This window comes from Chlamydotis macqueenii, chromosome 2 (genome assembly GCF_036417535.1).
Source record: "Chlamydotis macqueenii isolate bChlMac1 chromosome 2, bChlMac1.mat, whole genome shotgun sequence".
Classification (NCBI taxonomy): domain Eukaryota; kingdom Metazoa; phylum Chordata; class Aves; order Otidiformes; family Otididae; genus Chlamydotis; species Chlamydotis macqueenii.
Genome location: NC_141557.1, coordinates 4679692 through 4704071, shown reverse-complemented (window position 1 = coordinate 4704071; position 24380 = coordinate 4679692). Strand labels below are relative to the sequence as shown.

The window sequence follows — 24380 nt, the reverse complement described above, 5'->3', positions numbered from 1 at the left end:
TGGAGGCCCACAGAGGAGCAGAGATCCACCTGCAGCCCATGGAGGACCCCACGCCTGAGCAGGCAGATGCCTGAAGGAGGCTGTGACCCTGTACGAAGCCCACACTGGAGCAGGCTCCTGGCAGAATCTAAGACCCCATGGAGAGAAAGGAGACCATGCTGGAGCAGGTTTGCTGACAGGACTTGTGATTCCATGGGGGAGCCACGCTGGAGCAGTCTGTTCCTGAGGGACTGCACCCCATGGAAGGGACCCACGCTGAAGCAATTTGTGAAGAACCGCAACCCATGGGAAGGACTCATGTTGGGGGAGTTTGTGGAGAACTGTCTCCTGTGGGAGGGACCCCAGACTGGAGCAGGGGAAGGAGGCAGAGGAGGAAGGATCAGCATAGAAAACGTGATAAACTGACTGCAACCCCCACTCCCTCTCGCTCTGTGCCACTGGTGGGGAAGAGGTAAAGAATTTGAGAGTAAAGTTACACCTGGGAAGAAGGGAGGGATGGGGGGGGGGGTGGGGAGGAAGATTTAGTTTTGGAAGATTTAGTTTTTGTTTTCTTACTACCCTACTTTGATTTTGGTTGGTAATAAATTAAATTAATTTCCCCAAGTCAAGTCTGTTTTGCCTGTGATGGTACTTGGTGAGTGATGTCTCTGAGGCCTTATCTCGATTCATGAGCCTTTTCTTTTATTTTCTTTCCCCTGTCCAGCTGTGGAGGGGGAGTGACAAAGTAGCTTTGTTGGGAACCCAGCACAGAGCCCTTGAGTTCATCTATAAAGGTGAACTCCAAATACGAGCTCTAAATCTCCACCGATTCATTAATGGTACTTGGGCATCTAGCTCACCTACAACGCAGACAACCTTTCTTGTAGGTGGCTCGGGTGGTATTCAGTTCCCCAGAGACATGCAAGAGTGCCCTTTCAGATGCCCAACATGTTGAGCTTCCAGCTTTACATGAAGAAAGCTCAGGTTTACTGGGATCCTGTGCCACATATGCCAGACATACATGGGTATCTGAGATCTCCTAGTGCATCTCTGATAGTACTGAACATCTGCTTTTAAGCAAATAAATGAAATTTAGGTCTCCAGTGACAGTAAAGGGAACTCATACACCACACCTATAGGAAGCTCCTTTACTCAGTTGTATTAAATCAGCTGTTTGGATGCCTCTATGAAGTCTACGGATGAATTCCTGAAGTTTGTAAACTCTCCAGTCTACACCCTGTTTTGTAGACTCTCAGTCCCTTTTAAGTTTTCAAATATCAAAATGACATGAGCCCAGCTGCATTCAGAAAACCAGATGTATACTATATAGCTCAGTCTGCTACGTTTCATTTGGGATAATTGGCAGTGACGATCTGTGTGCTCTAAGAAAAGTGATAAGCATCAAAAGTAATTGAATAAGCATTCAAGAAAGAAAGAAAACAAGAATAGTTGGGAAACAAAGAGGTAGGGTAGAAAACTGCACACCATGTGGACTGATTTAATTCTTGCCTTCAACCATGGTTACCTCTAAAGTAAAGCAATTTCAGAGATATTGTACAGGAAAAAAAAAAAAGCATTATAATTCGTATATAAAAATCCTTCCTTTTGCCAGATGGAGGTGAGATGAGAATGCTAGTGTTGCTGTTTTGATAAAATTGCAGCGATTTTTAAACTTACCATGATGTTAGCCGAAAGCTCTATGCAGAATTCTTTTTCTTCATTTGGGCCTAAGGTGCCACTGGCTGGGGAGACACCGGCGGAGCAGAAAGCTGCCTGCTTTCCAATGAGCTGCGGAATAGAAAGGACAGACATTCAATTAACTCTCTTAACTCATTAACACCAATTATTTCATGTTTTCTCTTCAGATAAAAGAGGACTATAAAACCAGAGTTATTCTAAGGCTTAGGACGCTCTCAGGTAGCAACACAAAGTTTGGTGAGATGAGGCTTGCTTTACAATTCCCCCGCGGTTGACAAGATCCTCATGTTACATTTATTCCAAATGACTTCAGGTGCCCAGCTGAGACATCGGGCTGGGACCAGAGTCACTGTCATCCCTTTCACAGTCACAGTCCTTTCCAGGGTTAAGTCAACCTGTCTGATGTTGGAGCAGGATCCTACAGGCGCCACATCTCTCTCCACTGACTACAGAGGTGACCTACAGGGACAATCCTGGTGCTGGCACCCTTCCCTAATTGACTAGATGCACATGAATCTAGGGGTTCAACTTGGTTTCTCACATATGAACATCAGATGCCATGTAAAAAGCTGTAGATATCCCTCCTAGGCTCCAGCTGTTCCAAAATGTTTTCCTGTAAGCCCTATATCATCCCCACGCTCAATTAGGATGTCTTGGGCACCTAAGGACATCTCAGATGGCACCGAATGCTTTTATGTAGGCAACCGAGCTGAAGCCTGGATGTCAGAGCAGATCTGAATGACCACAGCACTGACAGTAGGACTCAGCTTACAGGCTAATTTAACCTAATTATACGCATAGTGGCCATCAACACTACCATTGTAGCCAATAGACATCCAGTTAGTATGTGCTGTGAGCTGAATCCCACTCAGAATGTAAAATATAAGCAAATTTCAGACACAATTCAAAAGCACCATTGTTTCTTTGCTCTACTGAATTAAATGCAAACCCTAAATAGCCACGATACTTCGTTTAATACTCTGGTAGCTTACATCCTATTTCCCTTCACTTTTCTGCCCACCCATTCTCCCAGGGATGATCCACAGAGAGTAAGAACACATTAACATCAACTGGTAGTTAGTCTTTTCAAGGCTGGTCTCAAGTTAAGTCTTGCTCATAAGCCAGTAAACAGGAATCACCACTCAAAGGATACATCAGAAAAGCTTTTAAGAGCAGTTTTTATTTTGATAGAAATTACAGTTTCTGTCCCTGCTGTATTCTTCATCCATTAAAAGTGCATTTACCTTTCCCCATAAATATTTTGTTGGCAGCAGTGTCTGGTTGAAAAGTTTACTGGTTGCTTTGGCAGGAACTCCAGTATAAATTTCAGTGAATACTAGATGACTAGATATCAGGCATGCCTGGGGGGTCTGAACTTCAACAAAAACAGGAAGGTGACTGGAAATAAACACACAGATGGTCTATTGTTATCGTTAATGAAACGTGCTAGACACACAACAGCATGCTGGAAAGAATGATGATTATGTTTATTTAGCAATATTAATGATTGGATGGCTCATTGATAGGTTACACAACCCTGTTCTGACCTGCTACATATTTTTGTTTTAGGAAAGAAAACTATCTAAAGTGAAAAATCACACGTGACTCTCAGGAAAAAAAAAACAAAGCAGAACGCCACTTTTCCCCCTTACCTTCCTTCTCCATTTTCAACCTCTAGTTCTAACACTGTCTGGAGACGCCGGCACAGCAGTGATGTGAACTGAACTGACACCCTGCATCCACCCAAAGGGGGTATTTCTCCAGCAGATGGTTGAATGGTAAAGGGAGATACCTAGGAGAGGAGAGAGGAAACAGAAATTTCTTTGACGACTGCAAAGCAAGTGTAAAATGCCGAAGCCACACACTTTCATTAGGACTTGCACATGTCTAGTTTTCCCTCAGACACGTCCTTTCTCTCTGCCCTTGGAGTCCCACCTGGGTTAATTTCAGTAAGCTCAGTGCTAGCTTTGTGAAAATCTGGCTAGACAAGGAGGCAGGACTTTGCTTCTCTGGGGACGGCTAGTAAAAAGGCAATGACCTAAGAGAAGGGGAGTGGAATTAGAGCACCGGTGTGGGGTGGGGCCTGGAGAGGCTCAGGAAAGGAAAGGGGTAGCTCTTGTGCAGGAGGAATGGAGCACTTGATCTATGATCGTCACTGGGATATGAATGGGCTCTGGGATAACAAATTCAAGAGATTAAGGCTAAAATCTCTCTGGGGTTTGGGAATTGTTGGGAATGGCAAGGGACAAAAGGAATAACAGTGAGAAATAAGGGCTTGAGAACTGTGAGGACAGGGTCTCCTCCAGGGCACTCTTTTTGCCACCAACTTTCACTCAAAGTTGGTGAGATATCTACATGATATGTAGAAAATAAAACAAAGCTCAAGAACTCCTGGGGATGTAGTACAACTTCTCATGGGCTTCCATCTCCTGACGGTCAATGGAAAGTTTTTGCTTAACAAGCTCCTCTTTCTGTTGCAAAACTGACAGTCTGTCCAGAAAAACAGAACATCTGAACAATGTTTACACCAATTTTGCCATGAAACAAGTGAATTCAATTCCTTACATGGGTAATTATGTAAAGAGCCCTACAGGCAGAATTTGGCCTTTCATTACAACAAAAAGCACTTACCTCAGAGTCTGGATTTCATTTCCCTTTCATGCATAACACCAAGGAGAAATCTAGCTACAAAGCCCACTGTGTACCACAAATAATTAAAATAAATATTTTGTCTTTTTTGTTTGGTTGGTATTTTAAATTTTAGGAATATGAGACAGTCTGCAGCTAGCAGCTCTCACCCAGTTCTTTGCCACGACTATTACCTCCAAGCTGCTTTAGTTATTTCATATGAAATAGTGGAATAAGCTCTGAAGTGAAAGACTGGAATGAATCGCAGTGACTTACCTTTTCACTCCTTTCAGCTAGACAAACCTGGCTTTCTTGCATTCTCCATCGTGCTGGCAGCTGACACAGATTTTTTATATCAAAGGTTCTTAGCACAGTCTCACCCTGCTTAATCAGACCTAAGCAGAGTGATGGAACATCAAGACAAAGAAGTGGACCCTAGGACACCAGGAGACAGATGTCAGAATGGGCACTTTTGCCAAAACTACCTAATTAAGAAGCATACATTAGCTAAGATTAATGCTCAATTTCACAGAGAAAAGCAGAAAGCAAATGCATTGCAAGTAATACAGAAAAAAATCTTATTGCCATGGGAGTATCAACATTGACTCAATAGTTACCAGACAGCAAAAATACCTCCTGTTTGTGACTGCTTTAGATTTGTCAGACCTTTAAGAGGCAAAAAGCTTTACGTGGAAAATAGCCAGGCCCCATAGCTAGTCATCCCACAATGCTGAACTGTTCTTTACCTTAAAAGCAGCCTCAACATGCAGTACAACTGGCTCTGGACAATGTTCAATTTTACACGGCAGGTTACGGCTGATGCACCCAGGTTTGCTTCCAGTAATTGTCAGTTCAAATTCACAGCATTTATTCATCTCTAAAAAAGAAAAATTCAGGGTTCTGTCTCACCATTTTGCAAAGAAACCATCTGCTGCAAGCCCGTTACTGTAACTCCTGGAGCCAAATTAAATCTCCTGTTGGCTCCAGTGGGCTGGGGATCAGGTCTTGTTTTGCAACTTGCATTACAGCACTTTGTGACTTTTCTCTTCCACGCGAACCAATTTAAATATTCCTGTCATTAACTGATGCTTGCAAGTCACAGAAGCTTTACCTATGACGCCAGTACGAGGTTCAACTTCCATGATGTCACAGGGAATGATTTTCTCCCAGGTGTACCTGATCAGCGATTTGCTGTTATTCCACATCTAAAATCAACGAGACAATTAATGCATTTTAGGTTTCCATAGCAATGAGCCAATTTGCTGAGAGAACTGATGCACTGCAAATTAGGTATTGCAAGTCTTATACCAGATATTTTGAAAACTCTAAACATATCCTGATCACTGCTAAACATTATGATCTACTAATACACCTTGAATCTAGCTACCATAGACTGCATCTTCACCTGAATCTTGAAATAAACTGAGTACAGTAAGAGTGGAAAGGCACAGAACTTCATCATCCTGTGTCCTCCCTTTCCTTTCTCCTCTGTGCTGTAAAACAAGGACAAGAAGTAGGATTCACCTGACTGGATTTCAGGTGTCTACAAAATAGATAGGAGCTCTACATCTGACCTCATCTCCTAGGAATTATCTTTTCTGAAAAAAAAAGTCAATTAGACAGTGCTGGGAGCAGTTCCTCTGACATGTTTTAGCTTGTGGGATAGGATGAATCACTCCCTGCACGCTGCCAACCACATCTCCAAGGACTATAAGGAAAGTTTAGAGCAGGTAGCTCAGATGTGGAGGTCTATGCTGACAGCACTGTATTTAGTCAGGTAAACTCAGTGGCTACCTTCACACTAGTGAAGGTGTTTTCTGAAACTTAGAATCATTCTTTTCAAGAACTTTATCATATTTGAAGCCTTTTAAACTTTTTCCTCATTTTCCAAAAATGTTACAAACCTTCAAAGCTTAAACTTCAAATCCTTCTTTTGTAAGCAGCCTTTTTTTTTTTTTTTGCCAAAGGATCTGTTTGTAAGGGAGATGTAAGCTCTTTAAATCTTTGGCCTGCTTTTCAGATATATTCAGATGTTATTTCTTAATTACAACAAATAATTTTGTTCTCTGCAGCACAATTATCTCTAAGCACAGTTCAAATTCTTATCTTTTTAAGACAAAAAAGACCAACTGGAAACTGCGAGGAATGTCATTATATTATCAGTAAGTGACTTAACTGCTACATGTGTAGCTATACCGGATTACTGGAAAGTATGAAATGGCTTTTTAAGTTGAAAAAGAACTTCTAGGAAGAGAAAGCATAAAACTAAACACTGATTAGCAGTAGCTTTAAAAAAAAAAATGGGAAAACCATTGACTGGGAAATGTCTTCCTGCCTGGCTCTTGCTAACAGGCCTATTTTTCCCAAGTGAGTCTAAGATCAAAAGGATCCCGATTTACAGTGAGGAGGATGCTGAGTGAGTGGACAATTGCAGCAGCAGTCTATCCCATAATGGTCAAACAGAAATGATCAGAACCTGCAGGAAAGAATAAGGTCTAGTAAGCTGCAGCATATGTGACTTTTGTAGCTCTTCTGTGCTTGCTGTAGCCCTTTGAATGAACTGTGCCTCTGTTATAAAGTAATTTAATCATCCATTGGCTATTCCTCCCACCTGGAAAACTTTCACATTACAGGAGCGACAAAGCGATAAGCAACAGGTTTGTGACCCAGAAAAACATTTAGAAGGGTAAAACTCTGTGGTTTCAAACTTGAGAGATGAAAAAAGAACAAAGCCAACTGCCTGGCATGTAGGGCTAATGAGGCTTGCTACGGGATTTCAGTACAGAGCCTCCTGGAGTCATAGGCTCCCTTAAAAATATTTAAGAAAAACTAAAATAACATGGATTGTCCGATATCTTCTAATAACACCTATGACATCTAGTAACACAAAGCACATGATAACAACGAAGTCAAAAGCAAACAAACCTTAAATGTTTTTCTGACATTTACACCAATAAAGTTTTCTCCAGGGATGATAACGGCGTATGGTTCCAGAAGAAGATGAAATGGTTCTGTTGATCCTTTAACTTCTATTTCCAATGCTATTACATCCTCTGCTTTGTACGCTGGGATGTTTTGAAGCATCCCCTTCTCCAGTAAACTTTGGGAGGAAATATGGTAAAATTATTAAGCATCTTAAACTGTTCTTTAAACCGGATCTCATATTTTAATTACCAGGTCAAAACTGAAAATCATCAACAGTTTCTCAGCTACAGACTGCCCATGTGCAGTTAGCTCAGGCTGGGGACACTTAAAAACTGAAAAAAATTACAGTAGTTCTTTAATGTACTCTAGTCATGGAATCATAGAATGGTTAGGATTGGAAGGGACCCTCAAGGATCATCCAAGTCCAACCCCCCTGCAAGAAGCAGGGACATCTCCAACCAGATCAGGTTGCTCAGAGCCCCGTCCAACCTGGCCTGGAATGTTTCCAGGGATGGGGCATCCACCGCCTCTCTGGGCAACCTGTGTCAGTGTTCTACCACCCTCATTGTAATTTTTTTTTTCCTAATAACACCGCTGTAAGGTGTCCACAGAGCCTCCTCTTCTCCAGGCTGAACAGCTCCAACTCTCTCAGCCTGTCCTCAGAGCAGAGGTGCTCCAGCCCTCTGATTATCTTCGTGGCCTCCTCTGGACCCTCTCCAACCGGTCCTTAGTCATCCCAGTCTGTCCATGAACAAGTATGTAAGTCCTAGACTGCTGTGACAAACAGTAATAACAGGAAAACCTGGTGGAAATCTCAGCAGAAAGCTGGGAAATGAACAGACAAAATGACAGCATTATCTTCTTCCAAGAGAGGTGCAGCCCTGACTAGGGCTAAGGCATGTGTTCAGACATGAGGGAAGATCACAGAAACGCTCTTTGTACCACTGTTAGCCGCACAAATAAAATCCTTTATAATTGTCAGATCATCATCACCAGAAAGATGAAGAATACCAATAACTTAATGTAACAGCAGAGCTAAAATGTGGCTACACATCTTACCAGGAAGTACTGTTTCTCAGCTTACCAAGGTGATTCTGGGATGTGCCTCAGTATGATCTGAATCACGCTGTGATAGTTCTTTAGCTACACACATGAAGAAGGAGAGGATTTTAATGTCAAGTAACCAGCTATGTCGAGGATTAAAAAAAAGATGAAAAAGTAGTTTACATTTAAACGATGAACGATCAGAGTACTAAGCTGTGATAATATTCAAACTTTAGAGTTACTAAAAGAAAACATGTTTGCAAAATATTAAGCCAGATTCTGATCTCATGATGTACAGTTCCAAGAAAAATACTCATTTTTGACATGCTTGTTATTATTTCCCTAGTATATTGCATACTACACACAAGCATCTGCAAAGGCTTCCCAAATTAAGATCAGTACTGCTATAGTAACTTAAAGTTTCTTCTAACCCCTCCAGGGTATTTAGCTTAATTGACCATCAATCTGATTTTGAGTAAGAAATGCTACTTTTCCATCATGGGAAAAGAAGATGCCTTCTATATTCTAATGTGGAAAAAAAAAAAAAAAAAGGAAATACAGAAGCAAGATTCAAATTTGAAGGGCTTTGCCAAAGATTCATTTGTTTGTAGAGATATATTAATTGAAGTACATACGTTAATTCAATATATTTTTGTTAACAAATTAAAATCTTTAAAACCTCATTAATATATTTTTATATTAACCAATGAGAGTATCTCAAAAACCCAGTTGGTTTCTCTTCCATAGTTATTTGAGGTATTCCTGTGTCTGTCAATCAGCACAGCACGGGATATGCACAGTCTTGGGCTTACTTTGGATCGAGTTTCTTTAAATACAGCCAGCTCCCGCTCTTTATTGACACAGAGAGCAGAGCAGAATCTAAGACAACAGTCCCTGGCACAGCTGCATTCAAACATCCTTGCAGCCCTCTTTACCCCCAGCTGCATACCATCATTTCTCTGCCAAAGGCTTCTACTACCCCCTTAATTTACCACACAGCTGTTGGTAGGACCCAAGCTACAGTTGGAAACAGTTTAAATAATCACTGTTTGCTAACTAAACTTGTTTAGGCTTCAGTAGGTATGGGGCACATCCCCAAAGCAGCTCACTCAGCAGATGGAAAAGGTCAGGAGACTGTGGAGGAGCTGGTAATGTGAGAGTGGTAACTTCACCAGCCAGCACAGCTGCAGCTATGAGGATGCGTCCACAGCTTTGGTGTAAAACTAATTGTGTCCAATCAGTACCAAAAATGACATGAGATCAAAAATTGTCTCATATTTTGCAGTCAAAACATGTTGCTTTCTTTTAGTAACTTCCTACATTTCGAACACTGTTTATCAGAGCATAGTACCAGCTAATTAAATTTAATTCAGAAAGCTGCACGGTAAGGATTTTATGACTTGCATAAAAATACACAGCTGGAGCTTGCAGATAGGAAGGAATCACAAGCCGTACCTCCTGTGGAGTGTAAGTGAGAATGAACTCATGATCAGCACAGGGAAGCAAAACTCCCTGCTCAGGATTTAGGGAGAAGGCTGACTCTGTGTCTTGATTGTATTCGAGCTTCATAAAGTCTGCAGTTTCTTCTGCTATTAAGGGTTTCAAATTAGGCTTTATTATCTGGCAGTAGAAAGGAAGTTCTATGTGGCTGCAAAGAGATCAAAAAACAACAAAAAGCTATGATTAAAAAAAAAAAATCAGATGTTTGAGTAAAACATTGGGAGAAAATTTTCAGTTCCTTTTTCCACATAGGGAATTCCTTTCCTTAAGAACTATCTAGACTTACCAGTCTTTGTGAGCTACAAAGCTGATGAGGCAGTGTAGAGTCAGAGTACAGAAACTGTACAAAGAACATGCTAATATATGGAAGTAAATTACATACATTTGCAAGATATGTTAACACTTTTTTGCCTTATTTAACTTGTAATGCAACTTTTAGTAAACTCTACAATTCTTCTTTCAAGAATCTGAGATCAACAGGACAATTCCTGCTGATATCAGTTCTGAATTTAATCCAAGTGCATGCTGTGGTCTTTAACATACCAAGAAAGACAGAGGCTCCAGCTAGGATTACAGCAATGCCTCTGCAATATTCTTTGTAATCCAGAAAAGGTTGCTCAACTGGGTTGCTTCAAGCAGAAGCGTATTTCATGGAATATGCTCATGGGTTTTAAAACCTTGCTCATATTGACCTCAAAAACTTTGCTTTACTAAGGGGAGGAAGGACACTGGAATTTGAAAGCGAGTATCAGAGACATAAAACTGAACATGTATGATTTCTTGTATCACTTTCTATAGCAGTAGAAAGTTTTCTCTTTCCTCCTTCTGTGGAGGTCAGTCTCAGCCTGTCCAGCTTTGTTTCATACAAATGCTGACACCAGACATGCAGGGACTGCTGTCATGATTATAACACAGAGAAAGCATGGAAACTGGCATAGTCACATCCTTCATCAGTTTACAGTATCCTGTTCTCTGAATCACATTTTTAATACCCAAACAGCATTTTGTTCTGGCATTGTGCACGTGTGGTTTCCAGGCCACAAAATAAACCCCCAGAAATTCACTGTAGCAAGTAGTAACTTACGTGAATGTATCTAAAACCAGCACTGACCTCCTCACTGCTTTGGTGGTCTGCAGCCTCTAACTACTGCAGCCATGCACATTAGTGTACTTCTATTATTGTCCAACTGATTTTGATCAAAATCAGGATTCCATTACGTCCAGTACAATGTAATTGCACATAGGGACATATTCCTTGACTTAAAATAGAGTTTATATTTAAATCTATTAGGACTCGATAGTAGGAATCATTGGAAAGTTTTAATACAAGCTAGTTATATTGGGTTCCCATTTTAATCAGTGGAGATCCAGTGGAGTGCAGGATGCTTTATGTCTTGTTCTGTGGGAGATGTCTACAGCCAGAATTGCATCCTTAAAAGCATTTATTTCCCTGCACTAAGAAAGGAAAAGAGTATAGGGTGCTTAGCTCAGTTCAACAAGTATACATGTAAAGTTAGATAAATCCCATCTGGTTGATCCTGTTAAATATTTTCTGCAACCATCCATGTTTCTGAATCTTTCACAGTTGTAGATTTATCTGTACTGAGGCAAATATGTCGACCTTGGCAGTGTACGAACCAAATGGTATGACTAATGGTTGCCATAACGTTTGATCTATGTGTAAAGTTCCTGCTCGTACAAGCGTATCCTTGAACCTTGATGACTGAAAAATAGACCAAAAAGAAGCAAGGCTTCTGCACAAAGTTTATCTAGTGCATTAAGGTTTTTCCTTGAGAGAGGATGGTATCAACAAATGAGGTCCCTATCAGTATGTTCAGACTGCAGAATATTACTCTTTTAATAGTAGCTACATACGTAGAGTTTCTTATAACCAATTTCTTCTCCTTGGTGGTGTGTGGGTTTTGGGGGTCGAATCGTATGAGATGCTGTGCTGTTGCATCAGTAACTTCCCCAGGTTCAGGTTTGCTTTCTCCACCCGTGACGAACAAAAGCTCCAGAGCTATCAGCTCTCCAAGCCCTTGAAGAAATAAGTAGGTATTACTGTTTACCATCTGGCTATTAACGTTGTTCATAATACTCATTAACAGCAAATGCCAGCAATAGCCATTACTGATTATTTCTGGTGTTTCCTCAAGTTTCAGAACTTCAATGTGTTAGCTGGATAATATTTTCCTGAAGTTCTTTGTTCATCAATGTATATCAGCAGAGATCTTCTCTTCATGAATTTAACAGATTTGGATTTCCAGGCCACAACCTCAGCTCACTTATACCAGCATCGTTTCACTGAAGTAAGCAGAATGTTTACAACAGTTGATAATGTGGCTCACAGATGTTTGGAGTAGTATATTAAAATAAAAATAAGCAGTGAATGCACTATTGAAAAATTTCCAGAGGAAATACCTGGAATAAAGTGATTAAGTAGACTACAAGTCAGGGCTGATGTCACAGCACTCACAATTACACTACAGGAGAAGCATTTTTACAAGGATTTCAACTGGTTTCATTAGCTAATCCAAAGACTGCCTATCTCTCCTCAATACCCTGATCCACGATGCGCCCCAAATTTCCTCCACATCCAAATGAATTTCTGCCGATGGTTGAGGGTTTTCTCATGTTATCTTACTGATACAAAAGCCTAAGAAATGAATTACACCTGACTACAAGCATTCTTTTCTGCTGCTTGGTCACATTTTTACACTTGGACTTTTGGCTACAGTGGGTTAAGAGCTCAGTGCTTTCTGAGTCCCATGTATTTCACGCACTAGGACGGAGTAGTAATAATAATAATAATAATAAAAATGCTTAGCATTTAACACCATCAGGGGATAAAGTATTTGCTTAATCAAATGACATAAAATCTTACCATCACTTCAAGCCATCAACCACCACTCACATTATTTGAATATCTACAGTGTTATTAGAAACATGATCTCTCAAAGCTGTTAGAAACAAACCTGTGACTGTAACATCATTGACGTGGCAATTGTCACAAACAACAGTATATGTTTGCTGTGAGACTTCTGGAAAAGAAGGGAAAAACACCACCTGAAAGAGAGAAGTGAAATAGCAATGTCTGTAACTGATTTTTCCTCAGGAAGTAACAAACTTCAATTTGTAAATGTTCACTAAAGGACAGTTCTAGTGATCAGTAATTAAGTCTTACATTTGCAAGAAACGGACAGTGTGACAGTCCCTTAATACAGAGGAGAAAGAAATAGGTGTTTTCTGGGTCACTAAACTTACATGTGTGTATCTGGATGGTCACCAGAGGCTGCCTCTGCAGTCACTGGAGATGTGGGCAGCCTACTGAGTTAGCTGTATGAACTGCACCCTCAGAATCGAATCTGCCCTCGGTCACTTACCAAGCAGCTGCCTGTCAAGCTACAGCAGTGTGACCAGGACAGTTCCCATGCGCCTTCCCTGAGCTCCACCTCAACAAAAATAGTTCACAGGCCAAAACCTTTGGATTGGCTGTGCAATGTGCACCATGGTTATTCTCTCTCTTATCCATTACCGCCTCCAAACCCAACCCATGCTAAATCCATCTCTTCTTTCTCTCCCACATATGCCTGGCCCCGCTGAAGCGATGCACCTAGAGAGACGTAAAGGAGGAGAAATGTTTCTCCTTCATCCACATCTGCCTGATCCACTCCTCTTATCAACAGCTAGGACGTACTGGAGAAGGGAAGGGCTGGAGGCTAGCCATACCCTCTGGATCACTCTTCCTCTCCCCATAGTGATGCTCACAGAGCATCAGAGAAAGTAGCGGTGGCAACCAATAACTCACACATACCGCAGGATCTTTTTCAGGAAAGAGCACAGCATAAGTGAAGGATTTGTACATGCTGCTCTACAATGGAAGAATTTTTTTTCCCCCAAAACATGCTTATTTTCCAAAGAAGTTCAGAAAGGAAAAGTTTCCTGGACTTGATGCCCCAGCTGGAGTGGAATAAGGACTCCTGTGTTCTCAGATTCCTGTTTTTTCTAACAGGATTCCTCGTGTGGGGAATATCTGAATGGTCTCTGAGTGGCTAAGCAAGACCTGGAAGTTGCAATGAAAGACTCTCCAGCAAGACTCACAATTGCAATTCGTCCAGCATAATTGCACAAAAAGATTTGAGCACTTTTGCTCACACAAACTCAAAATTTGCAAGGTCTAGACAAGTTCTTCTAGAATTATCTTGTTTGGTGAAGCACAAATACTTTCTCTAGCAGTTGGTACTAACCTCTGCTGTTGCACTCTGCCCTGGACCTAGGTCTAAAACAGCAGGACAGATCCCAAAAGGATCTTGTATCACAAAATCAGCAGTGGCAACAGCCTAAGTTGTTAAAGGAAAAAAAAAAAAAAAAAAGAGTAATTAATTAAATTGATCAAGTTGTCGTCTTTAAAATACAGGGGTACCTAAACCAGGCAGTATACTACAACATCACTGTTCTACCACTTACTGTAATTTTTTTTCACACCTCTCAAAAGCATGTGGCTTATGTATATGGCTTAACTAGAAGAAATGCTCCATGCTTTATAATTACCTTGGTGAAAGCAGGAGGGAAGGTGCTGCTTCCAAAGACAAATGATAGTGTCAGGAGCTCTAATATGCATGTTTACAGAAGAACAGCTATGCCTGAGCATAGGAGCTCTGTTTCTCCATGCTTATGTCTCACTTTGAGTTGGAGCTGTTAAATTCTTCACGGGGGACAACCTGGAACATCAGCTATCCTGTTAGCCTTTTCTCCAGCACACAAAGTGCCAGTCTACCAGTTATCTTCTTTGTCCATACCACTTGGACCCTGTTTTGTGATGGAAAGCTAAAGACAGACCAGTACTGGAGCGGATTGCTAGGGTCTACAGGTGCATCAAGGTCAGGAAGTGATGTCTTCGGTGGGCAGGGAGAGAAAATTAGCTCAAGAAATGCTAGAACTGATTGCATTTCTATTTATTTTAATGGTAGGATTAAAGTTCAAGCCAGTTGTCCTTTCCCTGATCTATGGCTGAGTTTACCTCACCACTGAGCAAGACAACCTCTTGTAGAGGCACGTCAGAGCACAAGCAGGAGGTGTGGACATCCAGGCAGATTGGTCTCAAGGATAAGTTGAATCCCTGAGGGAATGGGGCAACACAGATGTCCCCAGCAAGGCCTTACAACTTCTGTGATGATATACCATGACTATACCATGCCCTTCATACAGGGCATCTATACCACATCATGCCCAGTATTTCCCTTCTAATCACTCACCCTGAAATCAGGAGGTGCCCAGTCTTTCTTTGGCATTATACAGAACTTCCCAGTGCTAAATCCCTCATTTCTGCACAAAATAGTCGTTACTTTTATTCGTCCAACAAGGCAGGAACCACAGTCTACAACGTGAGGCACTGCAATGAGTAACAAAGAAAATCAGACTACACGGACAGTGAAGGCTAGCAGCTGGAAAAGCCAGTTCTTAAATAACTCCTTAAAGACAATATTACTGCCTATGAATATGCTAGGTGCTGCAATCCTAAAAAGCCTTAAATTCTTTCCGTTTCAAAGTACGAGGTGCGTTATTTCTACACTCATCTTACTTTTTAATGGTGCTTCCTACTTAAAGACTCCACTGAACGATGACAAAAAGTAAGATGATTTTTAAAAAAGCTCAGTATAGCAGGAAAGGTGAATTTACAAAAAAAAAAATCAAAGCAAGTTTCTGCAAAAGTAATTCTGGTTGAGGCTAGATATCTGAGAGGTGAACCCTGCAGATATGTCATATCAATATATAATTAATATAACATTCCATGAATATTAATTAATAGCACCAAATACTTATAACTAAATCATAATTCCTTAATATTTAGGATTGGTAATTTCAGTTAGTAGTTCAAGAATTGTCAAGACACAAACCTAGAAAAGTGGCTCCTGCTCAGTCACTCTAATATAGTGAAAAAATGAGCTTGATGTCACAAGCAAAATCATTGAGGAAAAATTTGACAAAATTATATTTTCATAACTAATAAATCTATTATGAGTTAAAATGAGATAAGTGTCAAAATGCAGCAACTGCACTGCCTAGTTTGTCCATTTTTTTTTGTGACATAAAACTGGAGACAGTCAAATGGAAAAAAAAACAACCAAGTCCATTTAACCTTAGAGAAACCTAAGAATTGGACATTACTGACATGTTAAGACCAGAGGTGATCTAGCCTGGATCGGGATCAGAAGAGGTTCTGATACTTGAGTCTCCACTAATATATGATCATCATAATCTCCTAGATGCTCAGGAATAAATTGGACCGTATACTGGCATGTCATCCCAGGTGCAATCATTCCTCCCTTTCCTGGAAATTTTCCTTGGGGAAAAAAAAAAAAGCAAAAAAAAAAAAAAAAGCAGAGAATTAAGAAATTTAAACCTCTCAAAGTTGGCATATGGATTTGTGATCACACCTCCCTCTGGAAAGATGCCTGTAACCTCTACCCCTGTATTGCCTAAGTCAAACTGATAAAAACGAATGACCACAAAAGGCCGGCCAGTGTAGTCTGCGTATGTGCATATATTCCACTGAATTTAAAGAAGAATTTTTATCTGAAATACACTTCCCATAACTACAGCAAACAGCGTGAGGAGAAACCTAGAGATGTTACTCAGTTTTCCTCTGCCGCAAGACAACAAGGCTTACACAGCAGCATCTAACTTCTTCTAAATATTCCTTCAATGTTGTGACTGAAAGACCACAATCTCCTCAGGCAATCTGTCCCAGTGCCTGGCTATTGTATTATAGGAAAGATGTTTTTCTTACCTTTCCTCTAACCTCATCTTCCTTGCTGCAACTGAAGTATGTTATTTCTTGTCCTCTCCCCATAGTGATTTCAGTGAAAACTACACAGAATCATAGAATGGTTTGGGTTGGAAGGGACCTTCAAAGCCCATCCAGTCCAACCCCCCTGCAAGGAGCAGGGACATCTCCAACCAGATCAGGTTGCTCAGAGCCCCGTCCAACCTGACCTGGAATGTTTCCAGGGATGGGGCATCCACCACCTCTCTGGGCAACCTGGGACAGTGTTCTACAACCCTTAGCATAAATTTTTTTTTCCCAATATCTAATCTAAATCTACCTCCCTCTATTTTAAAACCATTACCCCTTGTCCTGTCACAACAGGCCCTGCTGAAGAGTCTCTCCCCATCTTTCCTGTAGGCCCCCTTGAGGTACTGGAAGGCTGCTCTAAGGTCTCCCTGGAGCCTCCTCTTCTCCAGGCTGAAGAGGCCCAACTCCCTCAGCCTGTCCTCATAAGACATCTGTTCCTAGATTAATTTTAGATAAGATTCAGTCTAGGTATTCCACGGATACATTTCAATCTAACTTCAAACACTCTAATGTTAGTTAATCTTCAGTTCCTCATTAGACTGTTTGAATCTGCTTATGAATTGCATGTGAATGGTCCTAGAGACATAAGTCAGTCTTCAGTTTATAAAAAAGTGAGCGCTATGGATAGCGGAACCAAACAGAATGTTTCTGGAAATTCTTTGTTCAAGCAGATAAATTAGATCTCTTACATTTTTACATCTCACAGGCAGTAAAAAGAACCCTTACCTGGCCCAATGGCAAATGCTGAAGTAGAGGGGGGGATAAGTCTTATGTGATGACACGTTGAAGTGATGTTCTGCAGCTCTATAGTCATCTTAATTTAAAAAGAAAATTTATTTATTTATTTATCATCATTTATTATCACGTTTACAATTCCTTAGGACTCTGCTGGTAGTAGTTAGTTTATCATCACTACTAGCCCCAAAATCTCAGTTTATTCAATAAAGACTGAATCAGGTACTAAAAAAACCAAGCAGAGACTGAAAAGGGTCCCTGTTAGTTTTCACTGGTTAGTGTGTCAGCAGCATGTGTGAAAGAGTATGTTGAAGGAAACTAAGGGGTTATTAATTCAATATAAAGAAGAAACTCAGACTTTTGTTAAACTGCAGAAAGCCAAAAGATTGAGTAAAATATGTAGATCATGGCAGGACATAATGCTTCTCAGTGGTAGAACTAACCCGCTACAAAGAAGTAAGTTCTCACCTCATAAACCTGGCCAACTTCATAATCAGAAAACAAAACAGTAGGTGGATTGGCAAGAAACACAGGAACAAATGAGGTATCACTGAAAGATTAAAAAAGGAGACATTGTCTTACTGTCTTGTTCTTTAAATACTGATAAAATGAGAAAATGCAAAATGTATCCTTTGGCAGAAACAAAATGTCATACAGTCATACTTTGTTTCCTAAGAGACCATGCAGACATTTAGCTCAAAATATCTACGTGCAAATCCACTGAAATTCTACAGTGCATGCTCCAGCCCAGAATCAAGAAACTGTATATACTGCATACCCTTTATCATCTGCTTTTCTTCTGGCTATGGTTTGTTCCACCTTTTCCTGAGAAATGACAAGAGATTTGCCTCCGTGAAGAGTATTTGGTGGGAAAAAGCGGGGGTTCTTCAAGTAATTCTGTCTTTTCTCAAGTCTGGCAAGGTAAGCACGCTCACTTTCTCCCATTGCTTTGCACTTACTGTCTTTCCAAGCTAGCTTCTGTGAGGCATCAGTTTTCTGTAAAAAAGAAAGAGACCACGGTGCAAAATTAAACACATCAATTTTGAGGATGATGAAAAAGATACCTGTACATGTCTAATTAAAAGCTATACAGCACTGAGAATTCATCTAGAAATATTGTATTTCTCTTTTCTTCACAGATCAAATAAAATAAGTACTGGAGCCAAATCAACAATGCGTTGATATTCAGCCTTTGATACAGGGAAAGCAATAGGCCCTACAGTTCTGACAGACTAAACCAAATAAATCTGTAAAATGTACCGTGTTTGTCTTTTTAGTCTGATGGCTAGAGTCTGGAGTTGGAGGCAGAGTTAATGTGCCTAAAGACACATTTGTCAGACTACCAGATACCTTCTGTAGGTGTGCAATCTCTGCAGGCATCTGGTCCCACAAGCCCGAAGAAACATGCTGTTTAAAACTAAATGTTTCTTTCATGTAGCCAGGTTCTGATGGTCCTGCAATTAAAAGAAAAGATTAGTTCTATAAGAGAAAAACATGAATTATAAGCATTTATTCTAAACATAGGAGTATGAATTTATTTTAGTTTCGTTGATGCTAAAAATACACTTTACATGCTCTAGAATTTAATTTACATTTATAATTTATTTTGCAGAAACGAAGCTTAGTGCTTTAATAAGAAAGCTTAAGAAACACTAATTAAACAAGCTATATATACAAAGGAAGTTATATTACTCTCAGAAATCTATGTTAATCCTACAAGTGAGTGGGACTTAGAATGGCCTGTTCAATTTACAAAAAGATCTGCATGATGGACTTACGACAGTCAGAAAATTGACATAAAGAGGATGTACCATTTAGTCCCATGTTCCTATAGTCAGCTACCTCAGAGGAAACTCTGAGATATTAGATTTTTGGCTTTGTTTGGAATTACAATGGAAAAAAAAAAAAAACCCAGTCTTGGAATTTGTGACTAAATTGATTACTCTGAAATGTTTGTTTTGACTTGACTGAAAAATTTCATTCTAATGTTACTAAAACCTTTCACCTTGGCTCACACGTGAGTAAAAGAAGCAAAGAAGTATTGATTGCCAAAAAGATTTCTTTTACTGATCTTCATTTGCAAATTAAACTGATATATTTCCAGAACTGGAAAATTTTAAAGCCCAGAAAAAAAGAATACAATTTTATTTCACTGGAAATAGTTTCTACTTTAACATAACCACTTCCCGTCTCTGTATACAAGATGTAGTTGCAGCTTTGTGCTAATGAAATTGAATACAGGCAGAGCAGTCACAATTAATGGAGTTTTTGTGTCAAATTGAAAGAACGGTAAACAAACGTGTGACCACCATTACATTTCATATTTAAACTCAATAATCCATTAACTCCAGAGAAAGAGAATTTTTAATTTATCAATTCTCTTTTGACAATGCCCCTTCAGTGGAATTTCATGCTTGTAATGCTACAATCCGTCCTGCTTTGGCAGAAAACTATAAAAATACACTGAGAACTGCTACACCCTCCAATGCTTCAATTCTTAGAGAGTGTTCTAAAAAGTCTAACTTATTCTCTGCTCCGAAAGTTACCTTTTGGTGCTCTAGTAAGAGGTAATTTATCAGTGATGTAATCATCAGGGCATGTTAAATGATTTTTTCTGAGAAGTTCATTATCCACAATCCACCTAAAAGAGGATGCCACTGCAAGAGTAAAACAAATAAACAAACAAAAGCAAAAGCTTAGCCCCTTAAGATACGTTATCTTGATCAACACAAAATAATGTTGTCTTTATAACTCACCACTGTCAGGTAATATTTTTGGGTAGAGAACCAGTCTGGTATTTTAATCCCAAGAACTGGACATGCATCTCAACAATTCTAAATCCAGTTCAAACTCAGCTCTGCAGCCACTAGAGAAACATTTAATCTCTGTTCGTTGCTGCTATATATTGAGGTGTGTATGCTTGTAATAAAGGGAGGTGGGAAGCCATTAATTGCAAATCTAATACCTTGAAAATGACCTGGTGGTTTAGTTTCTTACAGTGTTAAATAGATATTACTCCACTTGAATCTCTGCAGAAAATCCTTCAAAGTTGCTCTACTGATGTAAAGCCAAACTAGAAGCTCACCGAGTGCCAGTCCTGCCAGTTACTCAGACAAACATTGCACTGGTCTCCAGGTACCATGTGCACGTACTGGGGAGAGACAATATTTCCAGAATCCTACCTGGTGGCAATCCTATTCTGTGGAAATCTTCCCCCACATCTGCCTTCAGCACGTTTAGGGCCCTTTCTTCTTCAGCTTTTGCTCTATCCTGGGCCTGAACGATGTTCTCTTCTGCTATCTCAGCTTCTGTCAATCGGCACTTATACTCAGCACAAAGCTGTCACGGGTATGAGTGAACGTAGATAAATGAGTCTGATTTGAGCTGTCACAAATTATTAAAGATCTCCTTCCAAATAAATGTTTTCTATTTGCCTTTGAGAAGTAAATAGAGACAGCCTGGTAAAACATCATTATTTTACAAGCATAAACTGGGTTGCTAAAACACCATAATTCCTATCATTTAATTTGTCCTAGGTAAGGAGCACTATCCAAAAAATATCTGTGAAAGACGGGGACACTCTCTCAGGACAAGAAAAATGTCTCTCTTTTACCTTCTGTGGGACAGTAGCAACTGCACTATTTTGCCTAGAAATGCAGGATTAAATTTAGAGTGCTCCCTCCTAATTATTAGGAAGTTTTACAAAATAAAACAAAATTAAAAAAAAATATTCCAGTAGTGATATTTCACTCCTCCTGATAAATTTTGTATCAGTCTGCTCAGTGTGGTAAGTGCTTTACAAGCACAACCCAAAAAGAAAAATCCTGCCTCAAAGAGGTATCAGTGTGAGTTAAAGAGAGAATATAGCAAAGGCACAGAGACACAGACGGCCAACAGCAAGAGAAACTCACAGACATTGGTCTCCAGAGCAGCTGTAGCCTAACTGAGCTTTCTGTAGAACTTTTATGTAACAAGGTTTAATCTTTGACTCATTCAATAGAATTAAATAATTAATTTTTAAAATTCCAGTAATTAAAAAATAAATTCCATTTAGTTTTTTAAATAGAAAGCGTGCATCTCAGCTAAAATGAGATGCTTCCTCCTGTCCTGCTCATTCTGGGATCCCTCCACTGGATATGATCCCACCGCATGCCAAAGCTGCTACCAAAAATGGGTCAGATGGATTGCGCCCTGTCATAGCTTAGCCCTGGTTGGGACCAGACTACACAGTCTCTCTCTCACTCCACCCACCCTCCAGTGGAACAGAAGGGAGAACTGGTAAACAAAAATAAATTTAAGAGAGATAACAGAAGAAAACAAAACAGGGATGGAAAACAAATACGGTACAATGGCTTACAACAAATCTCAATGCCCAGTTTCTTCCCACATCACAGGGAACTCCCCTCAGCACCCTCCACACTTATCCACTGAGCAGATGTCATGGGATGGAACAGCCCTTTGGCTAATTTGGGTGAACTATCCCAGCTGTTGGCTAATCAGTAACCTACCCCAGCTGTGTCCCCAGCCATAGGGGCCACCAGCTCCAGTTCTCCTCCCAGCTCAGGTAAAAAGTACTTCTGTCCTAGCCAGAACCAGGACACACCCTAAGAAGGTCTGGTTTGGTGGTTTTTTTTTTCCTTTTTCTGATGGTATAGAGAGTCTTGAGTGACTAGTTCAGCTGTAACATACATGTAACAGACATGTGCTGTCAGTTGAAAAGAACCTTATCCAAGCAGTAGAACTCCCATTTATTACTCAGAACATACTGTGCCCACCAATATATTAATGACTCAATTAAAAAAAATGCAAAATTTCAGAATTTTCATGTCTGATAACGTTTGAAGAGAGTATGATGACACAAAATGGAAAAAATACCTGTTGCTCAAGTAATCCAGCAATAGCCTCTACTTTTATACACTGACAATAGCATCAGAGCAATGATTAATACAAGTATTTTGCATCTCTATTGTTAATTTCATCCAAGATTGCCAAACAGCTTTGCAAATGCTAATAGATTACACGTCATAGCGCACCACTAAGGTAAGCATATATAAATAATATTTGCAGCATCTGGTTTTAAAATGCAGCACATGAGAATATTTTATTGCAAGGTAGGAAGTCAAGTGCACTGACCGGCAGTTACAAAGAGAAATTGTTAGCCAGTAGAATAGGCATTTAAAGGGCTACTGGTTTTACTGGTTTTACTCTGTGTCTGAAAAGCCGACCAGCGCTCAGAATATCACAAAGGACCATGTGGTGAATATTAACTTACATGAAAGGTTCTTTGGGAAACTGTGCTCAAGTAAATTTCCATTTAAATGTCAGTTCCTGGATCCCCCCCTCTCGGCCTTTTTATTTTATTTTACAGAAGATCTAGAAATTAAGGAGTAGCAATAAAGCTGAACAGAGCTCCAAGTTCTGACTTGGTTTCAACTTGTACCTTCTGTAGCTCCTCTGTAAAACTCTCGTGATAAACATCATCTCCTCCTTGGGACTTGATCAAGTTTGTCTCCATGTCCACTCCAATAATGTCTCCGGTACACAGGTCCTCAAAAGCACTAGCCAATAAGTGGGAAATGTCCTTAGGAAAGAAAATAAAGATAACAGAATCATAGAATTATAGAATGGTTTGGGTTGGAAGGGACCTTTAAAGGCCGTCCAGTCCAACCCCCCTGCCAGGAGCAGGGACGTCTCCAACCAGATCAGGTTGCTCAGAGCCCCGGCCAACCTGGCCTGGAATGTTTCCAGGGATGGGGCATCCACCACCTCTCTGGGCAACCTGGGACAGTGCTCCACCACTCTCAGTGTAAAAATATTTTTCCTAATATCTAATCTAAATCTACCTTCCTCTATTTTGAAACCATTACCCCTTGTCCTGTCACAACAGGCCCTGCTGAAGAGTTTCTCCCCATCTTTCCTGTAGGCCCCCTTGAGGTACTGGAAGGTTGCAATAAAGTCTCCCTGGAGCCTCCTCTTCTCCAGGCTGAACAGCCCCAGCTCTCTCAGCCTGTCCTAAGATGTCAGTGCTTACCACCTGGGGCAGGACTGGAAGAGATCCAGCGCTTGCTAATGGCTGGAAATAGCAAAAGGAGGAGGAAAAGTTGGGGGAAAGGGCTGGGAAAGGCAACTGGGAAGGATCCTAAAAGGGGCAGGCCTGTATGTAAGTATGCACTGTGCAGGCACAGCGGTGTCTGTGCTGGCTGTACGCGCAGGTGATGGCGGCAGGCGCGGTTCTCTGCGCGCACACAAGCGTGTGCTGCGGTTTATGCAGGGGTGCGCGTGTGAGGGAAATGTAACATAATAAACCACTGTGCAGGGTTTGCGTGTGTCTTTGTGGGTCTTTGTGGGTCTTTGTTTGTGTGGGTCTTTGTGCAGGGCATGTCTGCGTGTCCCAGGGTGCACGCAGGTGTGTGCCTGTGTGCAGGGGGTGTGCGTGAGGCTGTTCGCACGAGTGTGTGCACCCCGGGATGTGCGTGTGCCCGCGCTGCGTTACCTGTGTCCCGGGGCAGGGGCTCCCCTGAGCCATGGCGACCACGGCCGGGCCCCCCTCGGCCTCCCGCCGCCGGACCAGGCCGCGCCGCCGTTGCTGAGCGACCGTGTGGGCGGGAAGGGCCAGGCCCGCCGGGCGGGGAGGCGGCCCGGGGGCGGGGTGGAGACTCCGGGGAGCCGGGGCTGAGTTCCCTCCGAGGCCATCCCGGAGCGGAATAACGGGGGAAGCCTCCCCCGACTGCCCTTCCTGTGCTTCCTCGCACAACCCCTCTCCGCCCTCCCGCCGCCATGCCATAGTACTTGGACCCATTTTGGAGGGCTGGGGGTGGCACCCCATGTCTCTGAGAGACCCAGACCCCATTTCTCCCCTGCTGCTATCAAAATAGGAACTTTTGGTGCTCTTTTAAAGCAGTGAGGCTGTATGAATTAATAAGAAACGAAATAAAATGTTGATTTGAAACTTCGGAGGGTATTTGGACTTTCCACAAGGCCTGCCTTGCCCCTCCGCTGCTGTCAGGCTGCAGTG

The 24380-nt window shown here is 41.1% G+C and overlaps 1 protein-coding gene across 1 annotated transcript in view; it reads right to left on the bottom strand.

Annotated features, from left to right (window-relative positions):
* Positions 1-23891, bottom strand: part of DLEC1 (DLEC1 cilia and flagella associated protein) — a 40703-nt gene extending 16812 nt beyond the window's left edge. The window contains exons 1-22 of the mRNA XM_086741767.1: positions 23859-23891; positions 22806-22946; positions 20548-20704; positions 19912-20022; positions 18626-18819; positions 18144-18361; positions 17834-17915; positions 17357-17444; positions 15947-16117; positions 15030-15166; positions 14022-14114; positions 12750-12840; positions 11650-11812; positions 9730-9922; positions 8315-8373; positions 7231-7405; positions 5417-5510; positions 5052-5182; positions 4582-4740; positions 3330-3469; positions 2922-3075; positions 1657-1767 (exon numbers count right to left, since the gene is read on the bottom strand). Coding sequence (XP_086597893.1) covers positions 1657-1767; positions 2922-3075; positions 3330-3469; positions 4582-4740; positions 5052-5182; positions 5417-5510; positions 7231-7405; positions 8315-8373; positions 9730-9922; positions 11650-11812; positions 12750-12840; positions 14022-14114; positions 15030-15166; positions 15947-16117; positions 17357-17444; positions 17834-17915; positions 18144-18361; positions 18626-18819; positions 19912-20022; positions 20548-20704; positions 22806-22946; positions 23859-23891 — 2895 coding nt within the window. The remainder of the gene's footprint in view (positions 1-1656; positions 1768-2921; positions 3076-3329; positions 3470-4581; positions 4741-5051; positions 5183-5416; positions 5511-7230; positions 7406-8314; positions 8374-9729; positions 9923-11649; positions 11813-12749; positions 12841-14021; positions 14115-15029; positions 15167-15946; positions 16118-17356; positions 17445-17833; positions 17916-18143; positions 18362-18625; positions 18820-19911; positions 20023-20547; positions 20705-22805; positions 22947-23858) is intronic.
* Positions 23892-24380: the final 489 nt, after the last annotated feature.